This window comes from Amphiura filiformis, chromosome 10 (genome assembly GCF_039555335.1).
Source record: "Amphiura filiformis chromosome 10, Afil_fr2py, whole genome shotgun sequence".
Classification (NCBI taxonomy): domain Eukaryota; kingdom Metazoa; phylum Echinodermata; class Ophiuroidea; order Amphilepidida; family Amphiuridae; genus Amphiura; species Amphiura filiformis.
Genome location: NC_092637.1, coordinates 27,750,178 through 27,770,383, shown reverse-complemented (window position 1 = coordinate 27,770,383; position 20,206 = coordinate 27,750,178). Strand labels below are relative to the sequence as shown.

General features: G+C 35.4%; 1 protein-coding gene across 1 annotated transcript; it reads right to left on the bottom strand.

Annotated features, from left to right (window-relative positions):
* Positions 1-4,096: 4,096 nt before the first annotated feature.
* LOC140162717 (uncharacterized) lies at positions 4,097-18,407 on the bottom strand. The gene is made up of 5 exons (XM_072186001.1): positions 18,280-18,407; positions 13,049-13,192; positions 12,304-12,451; positions 8,850-8,905; positions 4,097-5,207 (listed from the first exon to the last, which is right to left on the bottom strand). Exons 1-5 carry the CDS (start codon positions 18,372-18,374, stop codon positions 5,048-5,050), a joined length of 603 nt encoding a protein of 200 aa, XP_072042102.1. The 5' UTR covers positions 18,375-18,407; the 3' UTR covers positions 4,097-5,047.
* Between the last annotated feature and the right edge of the window lie 1,799 nt (positions 18,408-20,206).

Here is a 20,206-nt window from a genome sequence, read left to right as displayed (position 1 = left end):
CGTTTAGGTTTATGCAAGTGGCACTTTGCTGAAAAGATTTCCAGGAGTTGCACTTAGCTCATGTTATCGGCACAAACAAGTATACGCACTTTAAATCGAAGTCGGGATCGAATTTTACCAGGCGAATGGTTAAATAACCCAGAGGTGTGCTATTTTGCCCTTCGTGAGCGACATGATAACATGGCGGAGTGAATCTCTTTTCACATAATTAATAATTTGCCCTGTATGTTTTTTGGATAAATCCAATAAGTCTTTGCGAGTAGACCTGAGATGTCGTCATTTCAGGTCTTCTTGCAAAGGCTTTTTGGGTTTACCGAAAAGGTCAAATCATATTCGCCATGTTAGCCATGGCATTGTAGACCAGTCAATACGACAGGGGATGGGGAAATTCCACATAATATTTGGAACGAACCATTAATATTGACTTCCTTGTGTAAAAAAGAGCGTGTTCTTCCCTCAATAATATTCACCCATTCCCTGCTGGCGAAAATATTGATCGGTCACTTTATACCCCGGATCCGGCATTCCGTGTATCCGCGGGTACTCATGTTCTCGTCTGAAATTTCGCGAAATTAGGGGGTATTTTCAGGGGTCTTTTCTCATAACACTTGTTCGCAAAATTGAAAAAAGGATGCTCTTCTTTCACTAATTCTATCAATCAACATACATGTAGTTTCATCATTCAGTTCTTTTTCAAATCCCAGTTTCGTTATTCCATTTGGGACACATTACATAACATCACATATTAAAAATACGATGCATGCAACCGCGGGTGCCGTGCATTAATTGCTTTTCCTCAGAAAGGGGTGTATACATTGTATAAGAAATATTGTTCGCGTTTAGCGAAAAATGTAGAAGGGCAACAAAAATCGCGAAATTGCTTAAAAAATAGGGTGTTTTTATCCTGAGAAGTTCGCGAAATGAGATCCAAAAGTGGGTGTTTTTAAAGTTCGACGACAAACACGAGTACCCTCGGATACACGGAATTCCGGAACCGGGCTTCATAAAAAGTGGCAGCCATGGCATTTGAATCATCGCGACTATGGACATGGACGTACAATTAATCAACAGAGTAACTGATGGTCTTTCATATTTATTTTAGAATTTCTTATATAGGAGGAGAAACGTGTTTTTTAAGGCGTTAGATATTAGATTTTTCATCTTAAAGAGTACGGTCAGCAACAAGGAATTTTAGGTTCAGGCAGTGTAACAGGGTGTATAGCTCTAGGTCAAGGGGGAGTTACCACTGGCTCGAAATATTGTGACAAAATTTGCGATTTGCTTCTTCCTATTGTCCTGTGTGTTTTGTTTTTTGTTTGTTTGTTTTGTTTTTTTAATTAACATCTTTTTGACTTATTTAAGTCAATAATGCAGTAGACTCTAGACACAAGTGTTAATATAGTAACACTATTTGAGCAAACTTTTTAACAATAATATTGAGTGAAAATGTGTTAACATGTTAAAGTGATGAAAATAATTGACGGCAAATGTCTAGAGGAAGTATTACAATTATAGTTTGTGAACACGTAAAAATCGTGTGCAAGTGTATAACACGAGTTATATAAATGTATTGAATGATAACATTTTAATGGAGTTATTTGTTAATAAAGGTGTTACATGTTCAGAAAGTTTTGCAGAAATAATGTTAATTATAAATTATAAACACTTGTTTTTAGAGTAAAACAGCAGTGCTAAATGAAATATTTGTCACCAAATATTGCTCCAATAAACTTGATACATACATTTTGAATTTGTTAATTCTAAAATTGACTTTGTTATTCTAGGTGTTTATAATAATAATGCCTAAAAGGAGTTGCTAAAATGCACACGATGATCAATATGTTAGTGAATATCACAATACAACGCAACAACTTTGATTGCATTTGTGTGAAATCATGTTATTTCATGATTTTTTTTATCAAGTTTGGCTTATATATCCAGTTTTCCTATTCGCTGTCGAAGTGATGTAACAGGATTAATTACATAGCAATAGGTGAATACAATTTTTTAACAGACCGCCCTGTACTACAACGTTCACGCGGTACCTATGCATTGAGCCATAGATGTCACTCGCACCTGTAAGATAAGAATCTTTGAAAAGAGCGACATTGTATTCAATCTATGATTGCAGACATACAGAGGTGATGAGTGCAACCTGCTTGTAGTGCAGGCCGATCTATTCAAAATTTGTATTCATCTATTGCTATGGTAGTTATTCCGATTATTACATAACTTCGACAGCGAATTCTTATATACGTCATACTATGTACCCTAGCATAATATTTTGGTATAATAAATCCGGTTCAAATAAAACAAATACTTTCGTATTTCGTAATGTGTTTGTTTTTGTTTTTTTGTTGATTTTCTCCAAACTTAATCTTGCATGAATAATGAAGTAGTTACAGCACTTTTAGTTATTGTATTTCTGAGAGTGCACAGTCCCCTTAATATGCTTAATGCAAATTGTTACCGACATTTTTGGCAAATTAAAAAAAAGTTTGTCTTACAGTCGGTCAAAATTGGACAATTTTTCGGAAAAATAAGAACTTGTTCGAAAAAAAATGACCCATCCATATATCAAACTGGCCTCAAAATGGGGTCATTGATATACCAAATTTATGGGTTCCATGTTAGCACATCTCCAGCCAAATACGTATACCAGGTCATTTGTACTGAGGCCCACAGAAATTTACAAAGAAACCAACACGATAGCAAGCGGTTAAGCCATTGCTTTGTATTTACGTTCTCTCATAGATCATGATAAAATGTTGGGTAAATCATTGTAGGTCTCTCAGACAGGTTCTATTTTGGAAAAATCGTATTCCTATCGGCAAGTTTGCGTTAAAGTTGGCAACTAGGCCTAGCTTATTTTGGTTGATTTGGGTACGTTGACCTCGAATCTGTGAGCAATATTTTGAGCCTGTTCCCTCAAAAAGACCCCTTAGGATCGTTAAGGGGCAAAAATAATTTTATTCAATAGGCCCTATACCACTGTCAAAGGTGTCAAATCGTGCGTATGACCCCACACATCCCAGAAATGTAATATTTGTGCGTGCCACGACCTATCGTTAAAAAGGTCACAGGTAGATGTACTTGTTGTATTTTGACACACCCCATGACCCCCGGGGGTGGTGCGTCACTTTACAAAGGTGCGTGGGATTTAACTATACCATGACCCACATGTGCGTCTAAACAATGACGGACATTTGCCGGTAATGACTGAGCCCCTCGTCAAAATTGTGACGCACATGTTAAGGATTATGACTGTCCTCATGACGCAAATTTGACTCACCATTTAGGTATTTTGACTGACACTGATGCACCTAACCATTGGCGCACCTAGGTAAAGTGACTGACACTGACGCACCCCTCGGGGTATGGTGTGACGCACATATTGAGTAAATGACCGTACCCTGCGTCACTAATTTGTTGGTAAATGACCCAACCATGACGCACATCCCCCGGGGGTCCTAGGATGGGTCATACAAGTGACATGTGTAGGCTACGTGCAATAATGGGTCAAAAAGCAAAGTCAAAGTTGCTCCCATTTTCGTAAAAATTGAGGCAAAATGTTAGCCTATCATAGAGGTTTCAGGAAAATAATATTCTGCACTATCTGCGATGTCTAGTTCATGTAGATAGCATGTTACAGAGCAAGGAGTCAAAAGATATTTAGGATATTCCACAGGATTCAATGGAATTTGTATTTATTTATCATCTATATTCAAAACTTAACATCGCAGATAGTTAAATTATTATTTTCCTGAATCCCTTGAACTTGAACAATTTACACCCAATTTGACGGTCACTATAGGGGGTCAAATCTAAAATGGCTCCACAGCTTAAATAAACTTTGGACCATGTAGGCCTACTTCATGTGTGGAGATAGCTTAGCAAATTTTGTATCAAAATAAAGTGGACAGTACACATAGATTATGATTTGAAACATGGTTCGCCAGGCGAATCATCGGGGGTGACATGACGAAGTCAAAAATGACTAAATAAGGGGGAGGCTCTATATTGATTGGGACATGCTTTTCCAATATGAATCCACCGAACATGCAACAAAATACAAAATAATGCACGGCTACCTACATTTTCGTTTTAAATAACAGTTCCAAAGTTTTTATTGAATAAAGCTGGAAAGTTATAGACCTACATAATTATTGTATCTAACTATTTCATCTTTAAATGCATGTACTATCTTAGAAAAGCGTTCCAAAAGTGTTTTTTATTGATCCTCTCGGGCCAGAACCCTTAATGGACTCATTAGACTGACGGTTCTTAAAGCCATAATGTACGATTTCCGTAACATTTCAATTTTGTTATCATGTAATGCATGATGGTCAGTTTGCCAGGAAGACATTTAGAACACTGTTGGAACTCTTTTTAGGAGTGCACAAATAAGTTACACAACTTGAACTTGTACTATACTTGAACTATCACGTGACCAGCCCAGCGGGTCAGTCGCCTGGGATCGCCTGATGAAGTCTGGTTGTTCTAGATGCAACGTAGCACAGTTGCACACGGTTGTTTGATGGGATCGTTTATAACTTGAGTTTTTCAAACAAAACATCATGCACAACCAAATTTTAGGCTTAAACTGCAGCTAAAAGTGATATCATGCTAATGTATACAGATGATTTTGACCCATTCTCAACTTTAATTTTCACTCTTTTACAAAATTATTCACATTTGTAGCATTTTAAAGGCTTTTTCGGATATAAAATGTATCTATTAATGACAAAATTGGTGGCGTAATTTAGTAACTGGATATTACTCTTTCACGCTTATTGTTTGATAAAATATGTTTATACAATTTCCTTGTTGCTTTTTTCACCTATTCCAGCTGTTTTAATAGCAGTATTAATAATCACTCACCTACCCCTTTCAAATAAAGAAAAATGATTTAGAATAAGTAGCGCCATCTATAGTTTGCATTTAGTTAATAATGAAGCCAATTCTATATACATCAAACAACCGTGTGCAAAAAACTAACGTTGCGTCTAGAACCACCAGACTACAGAAAACTTTAACCCGGGACTTCTTAGATAACATATAAGAAGCCGTCGTAATTGGATGTTATGGTGCCTGTGTAAGTCATATAACCATTTGACACTATTTCGTTTATAGCATCCCAGCAAGTGTCGTCTGTAACGGTAACGCAACCTTGAGTTACAGATCCTGGATGTAAACCAATTAGGGATCTGTGAACAGTAAATCAAAACAGCCTTATGTTAGAACGCTCTACTGTTAGCATTTGCAATGCATTTGTAAAAGACTCTCGCGATCTGTACACCGAGAGAAAAGCGCCGATGTCTTGTGCCCACCAGTACAGGCTGAGTCAAAAAGAAGTAAACTCATGTTTGAGGGCTGTAACTAGAGATCTATAAGGAATCTGCTAAAAATGAACACATCATTGGAAAGAGCAAATTCTACACGCTTAAATTAAAAAAAGAATTGTAGCAATTGGTCACAGCAAACGCAAGTTATACTCATTTGAATACAACCACTCACTTTTGTAGCTGCACACGGTTTCACTTCCCAAGTACCAATTTTATTGATTGGTAAGGCGCGATATTCTAAAATGCAAATAAAGTGGCAGGTGTGGTTTTGATCAATAATTCCTACATGTTATAGGGTTCTTTTCAATATGAATTTTACCTCATTGCACTACATAATGAAACATAATGGCACCACAATTTACCGCATGACTTTTCTGTCGACGAAGTATCATGAAACCAAGGGTCCCACTGAAGTTCATCGCCTTTTTCGTCTCCAATTTCTCACAGCTTATCGAATGCCATAATTATAAGGGAGCAGTATAATAAGAATGTGAACAAGCTCAATGTGCATGGTACACTAAGGAACAGACCACGAACTGCTATATCACAAGTGAACATTGCTAGAGTTATAGACGCAATCTCTTACCCAACATCAAGCTTCTGCCGGATCGTTCGTAAAGACTTGAATTGGTATCCCTAAAACTACAATACCGTCATGGACTTCATCCTGAATTTATATTGTTTGTTGAATATTAATTAAAAGCAAAAGTTGTCATTTCAACAATAAATCATGTTACCCTGTTCTTGTTCCACGAAAATATCTATTATTTTATTTCACATGGACATGTTAAAGTTCTGATAACATTCACTAAAGCTACCACAGATTTTCCAAAAGTTTTGTATAATTAAAAGGGATGAAAATCAATCAGCCGTGTGCAGCTACAAAAATGGGTGTAAATGCCAAACTGCAACACAGACTTATTTACCATTTATATTATTTCAAATATAATATTTTCATCATAGATGCATTTTTAAATGCATCTATTTTTAAATGCATGTTAAAACATGTTTAATGTATATATAACTTATAAGATATCAAGCATTCTGCAAACTAATTATTTTCTCTCTAAATTGCCCCAATTGGCTTAATGTAGACTACTCCTCTACATATATTATTTGAAATCCTAAGAATATTCAAATGAATTGGGTTGAACATTGGAAATGAGATAAGAAATTTGCGTTTTATTTTGATTTTCATTCTCTGTTGGCTAAAGGCTTTTGTACCCAAAATGAACATTAACAGATGAGCATCAGTTAAAATGCACCGTTTGTAAAATCGGGGGTTAACGTTGTTTATGCCCGGCTATCCCGGGGGGGCACTCGAATGGTGAAGGGGGTATCAGGCGCGTCCGTAAATTCACGTAAAAAGGGTATTTTTTCAGACTAGGGCACGTTACGTGCGTAACGCGAATAGGGTATCAAATCCATGTAAAATTGGTGTAAAAGGGTATGTTTTTGGAGCTCTTACGTACTTAGGGTAGTTTTGCCCCGGGGCTTTGCCAACGGACTCAATTCTTTCGACGCTAGACACTTAACCCATACCAAACTGGCAAAAATTTTTCTCCCGACTTTCGTTGATGCATGCATATTAAAAAATTATTTTATAGGCCTACGGAAACCATCTTGTTGTAGTCTACAACAAGATGGTTTCCGAAATAATTTTCTCCTGCACATTAATATTTTAATAACCATCTAATACCATGTCTTCTGAAGGTATTCATTCAGTTAACTATTTAGCTCTAGTGGTGCAAAAGAATAAGCCTACAAGTTGGTTTCCGACTGCGTTATTCTCCCGACTTTCGCATGATGCATGCACATTAAAAAATTATATGGCTAGGACTACAAGATGGTTTCCGAAATAATGTTTTTCCGACTTGCTGATTTTTCGTGCACATTAATATTTTACTTAACCATCTGATGCTATGTCTTCTGATGGTATTCAGTTAACTAATTAGCTCTATTGGTGCAAAAGAATAAGCCTATACAAGATGGTTTCCGACTGTGTTATTCTCCCGACTTTTGCATGATGCATGCACATTAAAAAATAATATATGGCTAGGCCTACAAGATGGTTTCCGAAGTAATGTTCTTCCGACTTGCTGATTTTTCGTGCACATTAATATTTTACTTAACCATCTGATGCTATGTCTTCTGAAGGTATTCAGTTAACTAATTAGCTCTATTGGTGCAAAAGAATAAGCCTATACAAGATGGTTTCCGACTTTGTTTTTCTCCCGACTTTTGCATGATGCATGTACATTAAAAAAAAAACTATATAGGCCTACAAGATGGTTTCCGAAATCATTTTCTTCCAACTTGCCGATTTTTCATGCACAATAATATTTTTTATTAACTATCTAACTGCTACACATGCTTTGTCTTCTGAAGGTATTTAGTTTTAACTATATAGTTAAAACTATTTAGGTCTATTTGCGCAAAAGAACAAGCCTACAAGATGGTTTTCGACTTTGTTTCATGGTGCAGCACGGGCACATTAATATATTTTCTTTAACCATGCATAGACAACTGCTATCATAGTATTCTAATTGACATTGACACTTGACTGTTTTAATGATGTATTGATAAATGATTTTCTGAAATTAGTGGGTTGCCAGTCCTATTCATTTAAATTAATAATTGATAAATATCAAAAAACGATGTTTGACCACTTTACTGATGTCCTATTAACTCCAAATTCAAAACCTGGTTGTTTGTTTTTCGCAATTTAGCCAGTTGCCAAATTGAATAAATTAATAAATTTAGGACTTACTTTTTTAGGGATTTTGCCAACTCAAATTTTGAGAAAACATAGTTGTGCATCCTTAAACTATAAAATAGAGGCTACTAGGTAAGCTCTGTGAATAAGTGACTTGTGATTAAAAAGCAAGCTCTTGGAAACCTTAAATTTCTCTGTCAGACGGCGGAGCTCTGTCCATTTTTTTTCAGAAAAGCTTTATTTTAAAGAGCTCCATCTCTTGATACAGTTCATATGTACGTAGGGGGCTCAGTTTTCAAGTTATGAACCTTTGAAGTTGACACTTTTACATTCAACATGTTCAAGCTTTTCATTAAACATGCATTTATTTAATAAAGGAAGCAAAATACGTTTTTGGTCCAAGTTATTTCAAAATTGACCAAGGCAACAGCTTCTTACTTATTTTATGGTTAAAAGCACCTGTTTCTTAGTGTTGTTTAGGGGTAATAATTGCATCAATTGTTTAGGGTTAGAGAACTACTTGTTTAGGGTAGCAAATCACGCTACTTATACTTGTTTAGGGTGCAAATTTCAGTCTCAGCAATACTTGTTTAGGGTGCTTTTTGTGAGTCCACGGACGCGCCTGATACCCCCCTTCACCATTACAGTGGCACCCCCGGGGCCGGCTATCGACCAATCACGCATGCTGTTATATAGTGCGTATGTATGAACTCAAAATAGTATACACTCCAGAGAGGTCAAAACGCACACCGTCGGAATTGATGACAAAATATTCATTTTGACCTTACCTTCCATCTTCGTTTGGTACGTTGTAAGGCCAGTACCCGGAGTTATCGTTCTTTTTGTACCGGGGCCAGCAAAGCTGGCCACGGTACTTATTAATTGATTCAAGTTTGTTGTTGTTTCTAACTTTCTATTTGATAGTTTATGAATAAAACAGAAAATATTGTCAAAAAATGATCAAGTTGTCATAGCAAATAGAAATACCAAAATTGGTGTGTGAAGAAAGCAGAAGTTTTGTGTTGATTTTGCATGACTAAGGTAAAATCAGTATATATTTTAGGAACTTTCTTTCTAAATTGAAAATTGGGCAAATTTGCTGGTCCTCTTACCATGCACATTGACCTTATTAGAGTATAAAGTGCAGGGGACAATAAAATACTCAGTAAATGTGTCAGTGTGTGGTCATCATGTCATAGTGCTTTTCAAGCAGGGTCAAGGTTATCTAGCAGCGATCTTGCTATAGGTTAATGAAAATGTTTTGATGTTATTACACATCTATTCCAGAAAACTTACACATGAAAATTAATTGGCAGTTGGTGGGAGATAGAGAATAATTGGCAGGACAATTGGTTCTACATTTAGGAGTTTCACATGATAATAATAATATGTTAGGATAGAAGAGGGTGTATGTTATGCCCTTAATCAAAAGTCTGGTATCAAAAGCTATTTGCACACATGATAAACAATTACCTTCTTTTGGGTTGGTACAATTTGTGACCCTACTTTTCATACCCGACTTTTCATACCCCACCTGACCCGACTTATTTTTAAAGTTTTGTTAGATATTCGCAGTTTATTCCGTTGGTAATCAAATATTAAGCAAATACCATACACATTTCCTTAATATTATTGATAAAGAACAGCGTTTTCAAGCATTTTCTCATCTCAAATTTCAAAGCCTCGTTCAGCCATATTTAGATACAAAATTGTGATTAGTATTGATGAGTTTTGAGCCCTGTGCAATTCTAATCGCCTGGACTAAGGGATTGTTCAGAAATACTTTGGGAGGTGACAAAATGGAGGGGTCAAAAAATTTTATGTCTTCAAAAAGGGGAGTCAAAAAAGTTTTTTCTTTTGTTAGGTGGCGGGGGTCAAAAAGTTTTAACAAGAAAATACCAAAAGAACAAGAACATACAACATTTCTTTTTGGAAGCTCGAAGACTTTACATTTATCCAGTCTCTATAAGAAAAGAGTATATGTATATATTCCACTGATAATACCGGGTCAAAATGAAGCAACCGACATTTTTTTCGTCTTTGCCCCGAAATTTATAATTTTCCACTGACCAAGAAAAATTACGCCCCTGATAAACAAGTCTAAAGCACTAAAAATCTTGAGTATGTGCCCAGATGTTTCTCTCAATTTCCCTTTCTTGTGTTATTTTTATTTAATTATTGGTTCTAAGAATGAAACATGAAAATATTAGAATGCAAACAATGAAATTAAACTTCATACAAGTCACCCTATAAAACCTGCATGTTTCAGTGTAGGAAATAGGCCTAAAGGCCTATAAATTAAAAAAAAAAATGTACAACCATTAAACTTAGTGCATACTTGTTATAATGTAAATTGGGATTGTGATCGTTACTGCACAAATCATAAGTTGTTTTTTTAATTCTTGGAAAGCGTTGATCTAAAAGGTTTTGTATGTCCAAAGATGGGGGGTCAAAAGTTTCAGGTTCTCTGGAAAACTGTGCACGTATACGTAAAGCCCGTGCGTTGATACTCAAATTGTTGAGGTAAGCACGTATATGGAAGGAAGGAAGAAGGAAGGGTCAAAACTTTTTGACTCCAATTTCCAAGTGCCCAGCCCCCCCATGTTCTGAACACTCCCTAAACCTGGTTATAAAGTTTGCTCAAGCCAATCAATAAGTGTTTGCTTATATCACAATGCATTGACCAATTAAGCCTTGATATGCTAACTTGATTGAACTTGCTTGGAGCAACTGAGCGGTACACTGAAGTCAATACTCAATTAATCTCAAATGTTGGTAGCAGTGAAAGGGCTGAATAACATGCAATGACAATATTGACGTTTATAATGTCACCATGCGTAGATCTTAATGTGACAGACAGATATACTTCCTCATGAAAAGGTAACTTATGAACGACTGGTTTGGAGATTATGGCTGCGCACGAGGAAGGGCGATGTTTATAAATAATAATTTCTAAATCATAATTTTTCACCAATTACACTGATTTATCCTTTTCAATTCGGTAGACTTCATTTACACTTTATTTAGTATTCATTGAAATATCTAAAATGATTTATCATAACGATAAAAAGTTGGGTCAAGTGGGGTATGAAAAGTCGGGTATGAGAAGTAGGGTCACAAATTGTACCAACCCCCTTCTTTTGGATAAGTTGATTAACTTCATATATTTTTGTCTATAACATTATCATGATTATGATGATATACAGAAAAATCAGAAATCAGTAAAATGTAGCTTTGGTGCAGATGTAACGAATTATGTTCCTACGTATATATCACTAGTCTTTAACCATGCTATAAACAAAATTAATACAATAGCATTGGGTTTCAGTATGTGTAGGCCTATAATATATTTGTTGTTTATATATTCCAAAAATAATTATTCTTGATGTGTTTAACATTCTGTGTGTTTAAATTTTCAAACCAGATTGTTATGAATTAATCTATACTAAAAGATGCGAATGTTGTTTGCTTTTACAAATTTCATTTGTGCAATCACAATTATACTATATATAGACAGTTTTGACGTAAGTATAGTGTGAGAGAGAATACAAAACAGAGTGTAACATAAACTATTGGGCAAAATCGCCAATGAATTAGCTTCCGAAATTCTTGAGGATGTAGAAGGGATCACATTTGGTACCAAATGTTTGGAATCTATTCCATCTTTTTTCAAATTTATGTAACAACGTAAAGACTGATGTTGAAAGAATAGCAACAAATGGAACTTGGCTCAAATTGTTCAAACAACCACAATCTTTACACTTAAAAATTATTTTTACTGTATATTTATATTTTAAAAAAGAAAATGGTTGTTACTCAATGTAATTCATCCTTTTGCCGGTACATCCCTTTTTAAAGGGATTTTTTTTTATAGTATTCGCCTATTTTGTGTTGGGCTTGTGTTTGTTATATTACTGCCACAGCACAATTAGCTGTTGTTGTGTGTATATGTTTTGAGTATAGAAAGACATACTTTAATTATAAAAAATATAAGTAACAAGTGTAGATCACTATTGGAAAGTATAAAAAATGTTCAATTTTGGAACTCTAGCAATTGCATACAATAAAACAAATATTTCTGGAATGTTATAAAAGGTGTAGGTGAATTGATGGCACAAACTTGGATGAGTTATTGGCAATGGGTACATTGTAAAGGAATCACTGTGATCTACTTTTTGTTATATAATCTTCACATGAAATCATTCCTGTCCCGGTACATCCCTTTTTAAAGGGTTTTTTATTAGGATACAAGTTGTGCCAATCTACGAGACGCCATGATACCCAGTTGCGCCGAAATTGTCCAATCAGGTACTCCTTTTTAGGGGTAGGTCCACCTATTTCGTCGTCATTGCCAGTCCCGGGCTTGGTACAGCACTTTTGAGAGTCTGCCCTATATTGATAAACAAAATAATATCGATCTTGATTTAAATTTAAATTTGTGATGTAAACAAAGTACACAAAGAACGTAATTTCTCCCTCGGAAATGCAGGGACATTTTTAGATGGTACGCAATCTTTTATCAGTGAGAGTGAGACTGTGATCCCAGGTCATAACCTTTATAGACTTAATCACAGACTCCTGGAAGTTTAACCGACATTTTAAACTTGACCTTCTCGTCCTTGTTGAGAGACAATTCTTATTTTAGCTCTTTTAAACTGTGCCATGGGCTTTTGTCATTCACGATTCTATAGTTTGATCAGCTCGTAATCGGCGGGCCTTATAACATCGCGGATTAATATCAATATATTTTGAAGGATTGTCTTGTGACATCTCGCCAGAAGTATTACAAATTATTATTTGAAGTTCTATACTTTGTCTACATTCTTTAACACCCAAAATATAGCAGTCAGATCAGTAATCTCCTTCTTAACGTGGATCTGCTTTTCGGCGTAGTGGTTTAGCCTAATTCCCGCCGATTAAGAGCTGATCAAAGTATAGACTATTTACACTTCTTTTTTTGCTGTGTTTTACATAATTGATTACTTACCCCTTACTACAGACTAAACAATTTGAGTCGCGGTAGAAGTAGCAGACAGCTGCATTGGGATTGCTGCTGGGTCCTCCGGCAGGACTGTCGCTCTCTGGGTACTCCGATGGTGCCGTGGTTTCACCATCATGACCAACGCAACAACTGCAACAGATTAACAAAGCACGATTGTTAAAATACATCAAGCTGAAACTCCGGGGGGATCTTCGGGTTTTTTTTTGTACGGATACCGGGTACGGATAGGCCTATATCCCACGCAGTATTCTGGATGCTGATTTCTCCATACCGTTTTGCAACCCATCATCAGGGGCCTATACATTTTTTCACAAAAAGCACCCAAATAACACCCAAAACCTGAAACTGATGTCTTATATTAAGTCAGATTCATTTTTGATGTGATCTGTGAAACCCCCAGTGAACACAAAACGGCTTGGACATTATTCGCAAAAGGTTCGAAAAGGTTACAAGAAAACGTTTAGGCCTGCATGTCGGGTTATATAAAGGGTATGTAAGGATAAAAAAAGTCTTCATAACATTCAAAAACGTTTTTTGAAAACACACCGCAAAATATTCTAACATATTGTTATTTAATGAACATGTTTTTCCTAGATTTAATAAGGCCTCTTTAAATAACCCTAACCCAACCAGAGCTCACTCTATACTAAAGTTTCACTATCATGACTATTAAACCACTGCTCGTGCATGTATTCAACGCCGGGATTCAACGTGATGTGATGACGCAATCAACCCAAAAGTCCGTTCATACTACGCCGCAATTGCGATGCGATGCCGCATTTTAACTTGGAAATGCGATGAGTTGTGTTCAGTTGCGGCAAAAAGTAATCGATATAGCGACCTTCAAGGTCCGTTCATCCTACCGCAATTGCTTTGCGATGCGGTTTCGTTTCCGGTATATTGATCACTTTTTGCCGCAACTCAACGCAACTTGTCGCATTTCCAAGTTAAAATGCATTTAACTTTATTGCGATAGGCCGTACCGCAATGCAGTATTTTGAGTATGATGCAGTGCGACAATGCACCGCATCGCAAAGCAATTGTGGCGTAGTATGAACGGACCTTTACCCCGGAATCGCTGGGCGAGCCAGCGTAGCTCCCGTGGCTAGAGGCCGGTGATCTTCTGGGTGGCATGCGAGGGGTCACCGTCAGAGGTTCGAATCCCGGGGGTACCAAGTGTAATTCTGTATTACGTCGCTGGGCGGGAAAAACCTCATGTAATTCCAAAGGTCATATCAAAACCTCGTAAGTAAAAGGTGGGCCCCAAAACGGTTAAAAATGAACAGGATTTACATAGAACACGGTGTTGCTCTTTTGGTTATTTACAGACACTTATCCAATATACAGTTAAAAGGAAAGCACCAGAAGGTGTGTTGGGACATTTTCTTTAAGTTGATACACAAATATAGAATTTGAGCAAAGTTGCACATATGAGGTTTTCCAAATGAGGGCCCACTTTTTACTAGACTACCCCGTAGTCCACTTGCCCATTGTGCATACTCTGGATATTGAATTTAAGCTTAAACCTCCGATTTCGTTAATTTGTGCACAAATAATAGATTTTCACAACTGATCATCTTTTCAGTCACCGTACTCCCTCTGTTTGTTACTGTTAGCTTCCCAATTCGCGGCCTTCAGCTGGGCCTTCGCGAATAATAAACTGGCAGATTCTAAAATTAGAATTGTTCAGTATTGAAGTGCTTATATAATGACATTATGATGTTGCATTCAATAATATAAGCCTACGTTAACTTTACTTTTACTGTCACTAATATAATTATATAAACTTTTTCATATCAATTTTATACTAGTATTTTTATGTAATAAATATCAGTATAATTTCGAGTTCAACTGAATGCTTTTATCATGATTAATAACATGTTTCATTTATGAAAAAATCGACTGTGGCATAGTCTAACTTTTTACATAGCCTATGATGTTTTGCATTTGACCTTTGGAATTACATAGAGGTATAACATATTCAAATCAATATTAATTGTGATATTTTGGCCTAAATAGGCCTACGTTTGTTTATCAAGATACGGCTTTCTAAAGAAGTGGATACGTGCAGTTAGCCTATATATACAAATGAGTGTCTGATTTTTACGTAGTCAATTCACTAAACACGCTGAATGGGAGATGTCCTCGAACTTTTTCTAATGCTAAAACATCGCTTTCTCAGAGTTTACTTTGACAAAATTGCACGATTTTTGTTACAAGATAAAATTCTCGAAAAATATGAAAGAAAAGGGTAAATTTTTGGCATTATCGTTTTAGAGCACACAGGGAAGGTTTTCTCATTTTTTCAAAATATTTGTTTAAAACAAAAATAAACACCACTAGGTGCATTTTTTAGCTTAAAGTCTAATGACACAAGTGCTTTTTCACATGTTTTATTTAATATTTCGAAAAAAAGAGACGAATTAAAAAAAAAAACCTTCCCTATGTTCTTGACTATTCTTCATGAAAAGCTAAGTGAAATTTTTTACTCCGAACCAATTTTTTTATATGTTGTCACAAAAAAAAAATTGGTGTAAAAAGTAAATTTTTGTAATTTTTTTCAAAACCTAAAGATTTTCTAAAAAATTCTGACGTCACCATGGGATTCCTTGACTCATTTCCTTTCCAGAAATGTATGATTCTATATACTGTGGACATACAATTCTGAAATAATGATGTCCATGTTCCCTCTCATTTCTCTGGCCTTAACAGAACTGAACTTTAAAAAACTAATGAACTAAACATGCTAAATTAAAATAAATATAACACCATAAAAAGCTTTGTCCAAAACCCGGGTCCAAAATGTTGTACGAAAATCTAAGAGCAGATGTAGACCGATGCACGATGTAGCCTCTCGACTTAAATGGAAATGAAACAGTCATGTTAAATGAACATGTACGTACATGCATGACGTATGAAAGATGGTATAAATTAAAAACTGAGCTAGGTTTTTACGATCTCGACGGTCAAATGATTCTCATCGCGCGGTGGAAATTTCATTGGAGATCATAGTTGAACTTTGTTAAACTTTTTCGCATCGCGCTGCGATATCGCGGCCGTGCACGCTTGTGATTGGCTGCTTGAAATCAAGGTCGGCAGAATGACCATAAAAGGAAACATCGTGATTATATTCATCGCGCAATGCTGCGTTGTTTTAAATTCATGGAGTCTGAACCGAATTTTAGACGTTAAATTATATTAGGTAGACCTATGGTAATATGCATATTATACTTAACACAATACCGACCTATAAATTATATGCAACGTGACCAACCTGCAATTAACTTAAACATGTTAAAACATGAACACAATTTATAGGCGTTTGTAAGTTGAGAAAAAATAATGAACTATAGGACATAATTATTAACAGGAAATCTATCAGGCACACTAAAAAAGCAATGAATTACATGATAGATTACGTTGGACAAACAAAATAATACAAATATGAATTATTAATGACCTGTTTAGGCCAAGTAAAAAAAGAAACAAGTTTCTTGTCCGGACTTTTTCAAAAAAGGAGGAGGCAGGGCTTTACTATTTACTATTTTTCAATTTTTTGCTATTTTTTCCAAGATGGCCGTCATGCCAAATATGGCTGTTCAATGTATATTTAATCACCGATATTGTGCTATTTGAGTATACTGATGCAATGTATGACCAAACAAATGATTTGTATCATTTTTAGTCCACTTGCTAAGCATGTTTCAAAATTCAGAAACAGTGAAAATGTACATTTGTTCAGCTTGACAATAGGTATATTCGGTTTGAAATCAATACCGATACTGAAATTGTTTAAAAATTTTTTTTAACATTTTTAAAAATGTTTTCCTACCCTTACACAAACTCACCCCACACCCAAATATACACCCACCCAAGCCCAACTAACCTTTAACCTAATCCAAAACCCTTGCCCTTACCCCCAAAAGGGAATTAGGGAAGAAATTGTTTTCACCTGAAAATCGGACCTATATTTAATGTTTTAAAAATGCATGAATGTGTTAACGTTTTAATTACTTTATTTTGCCTCATTTCATCGAAATTGTTATTTTCATCGCTAACAAATAAAGAGAAACCTTTCACATAATTTTGGAAATTTAAATTTTTTCTAAAATTCTAAAATAGCAAAAAAAATACATTTGAGTGCAAAAGCTTTATTCTTCTGAGTAAGAATTTATTTCTTACATGCAACAGCTTTTTTATTGCACGTTAGAAATTTGATAAATAGGTCATCATATACAAAATGCATGCATGGGCATATTTATCACATTTCTAACCTGCAAGAAAAAGCTGTTGCACGTAAGAAAAAAATTCTTACCCGGAAGAAAAAAGCTTTTGCACTTGAATGTATTTTTTGGGTATTTTTAGAATTTTAGAATTTTTTTTTTAATTTCCAAAATTATGTGAAAGGTTTCTCCTTCCTATAATTAGCCATAAAAATAGCCATTTTGATGAGATGAGGCTAAAATAAAGTAATTGAAACTTACCGGTAATATATTCATGCATTTACTAAGTTTAAAAGGGGGTGAAATCAATTTTACCCCTAATTCCCTTTTGGGGTTGGGGCAAGGGTGTTTGGCTAGTTGGGGTTGGGTGGGTTTGAATACATGTAGTAAGGTTTGGGGGTGGGTTAGAGTTGGGGAAGGGTAGGAAAAACTTTTTTTTAAAGAATTAAAAAAAAAAAAAAAAATTTTTTTTTTATTTTTTTTATTTTTTTTTTTTTAAATAATTTTTTTTTTTAAATAGCAAATAGTAAAAAAAAAGGAGGCGGCGGCCAAAAAGGAGGCGGGCGGGGACGAGAAACTTGTATTTTATTTTACTTGGCCTTATAAATTCCATGCATAATGATAGCTATGGTATTTTTTTTATTGAAGTGAGCGAAGAAGGGAGTATAAGCCTATATTTGCGTAAGCGTACACACTTTGACGAAAATAAACGAAATAATTATGAATTTTATTGACAAATGAAGAATTTACTTTTAACAAACTCAGTGCATAATGTGAAATATGATGACATTAAAATGATGAATTCGAATTGCTAGACACAATTGTGAAGTATAATAGGCCCCCAAATGACATTGCTTCTGTTACCGGTTAATGAAAATATTTTCGATTTTCTGCGAGCACAATAGGGCCTAATTCAATATGCTGATAAAACTACGGAACGTTTTATTTCAACAATAATATATATATTATGAGTATAAAAATAATGTTCCTTACTCTGGCTCTTCCGGAGGCTCCACTTTGCTGCCACAAGCATTAGTAAAATTCAGGAAATATACAGCCAGAAGACCGAATATTAGTATGTACTTCATTTTGAGAAAGATCTCCTCGTAGGATTCACCAAGCTGATACTTCATTGATCTAATAAAATATTCCTTCGTCACACTTATATACTCTTCGGATCGGAATCAGCGGGACTTTTTTTTGTCAAACATCAGTTTTCTTTGACCAGTAAAACATGTTTAAATCGACCACGTGACAACATAGTCTAGAACTTTCTATGATATCATAATGTAAATCATATTCAAAATAGCAAATTACGTACTATGTAGGCCTACAGAAGGGAATACCGGGGAGAATACCCATTTTCTTCCCTGTGCTTTCCTTTGTTTTCATGTGGCATTGTCTGCATTTTGTTTTTGCCCTGTCGATGTCATGTTCAGGAGATACGCTTCATTACCCGGGGCTCATCAACATACGTACCATAATAAAATAAAATATAATACACTGTAAAAATGGCATCAAAAGACACTTTATGTGTCACACACCGACATCGCCCGGTTAATAATTACATTATACATCAGAGACACTGAAATGAATACCCGGGATCGATACACGTGAATGTGCTATGCACGATTTGATATTCAGACGATAAATCTTTGGATACCGGGGTAGAAAATGATGAATATATCCCGTTATTTATTTAGTCTAAAGAAGCCATATTTTGTTCCGGTGCACTTGAATATATATATAGGCTCCTATATGTATGTGTTGATCGGATATGATAGTCGTTAGCTTGCGTCTTGAGAAAGAACCGTACGTCTTGAACTCAAAAACTGACAAAAATTCTGATTTCATATGTGCCGAACTATAGCGCAGCGTAGGCTAGCTGCATTCACTCGTGGAGGCAGTCTAAAAGCAGATGACCATTGACTTCATCATGCTCACTCACAGAGAGGTCAATTACCAGGCTATTGTCAGTAGCCTTAGTCGGCTATGACACTGTGTGTCATCAATTGGGAGACATGTATATATTTAGACACAAAGTCATGTCTCTGTACAAGATATGTTCAAATGTAACGTCAGAGTCTTTGCAAAACACTTATTCAGGAGTCGTGTTTTTATGTAAGACACTCCGGGTTTCTAAGACGTGTCTTTTGTCATCAATTTGGAGACATGTCTGGCTGGGAGACGTGTCTTTATGTCTTAGATTATGTTTTTATTGGTTCTATTTTATTTTATTTTTATTGTTCAAGACACGTCTATTGCCAAGACATGTCGTACATATGACGCCAAGACACCATTTTTACAGCTGGTGCTTATTATATTTATTGTTCTATTTCATTGTCAAATAAACATCTCAAAAAAGTAACTAACCCCACTTAGATAATGACGCTTATTCAACAACGGGTGATTGTATTACAAATCTGTCAAATGCGTTGGAAGCAGAATTTATTTCTGCACATTTTGACACCTCATTTGCAGCAATTGACTAAATATTGCCGTCACAGCGTACATTTAAATCAATGTAACCCAAGATTTGAAAGTTGCAGTAAATTGTATTGATTTTGTATTCAGTGTAATGGAAGGACATTCTGTGTAATGATATCTGAGTGTTTTTGTATTGTAAAAATTTGTATGTAAGTGCAACTTTCAAATCTGGACCTCGCTATATTAATTTGACCGGTGTTTTATTGTTTTCTGGACTCACATATCAAATGAGGTGTCAAAATGCGCAGAAATAAATTCTGCTTCCAACACATTTTACAGATTTGTAATACAATAGCCCCTTTCTGAATAATTGCCATTATTTGAGGGGGGTTAGTTACTTTTTTGAGATGTTTATATGCATCACATACATACAGAATTATACAGGAATATAAAATGGATATTGATTACAAGCTAAAGTAAGATATTATTGATG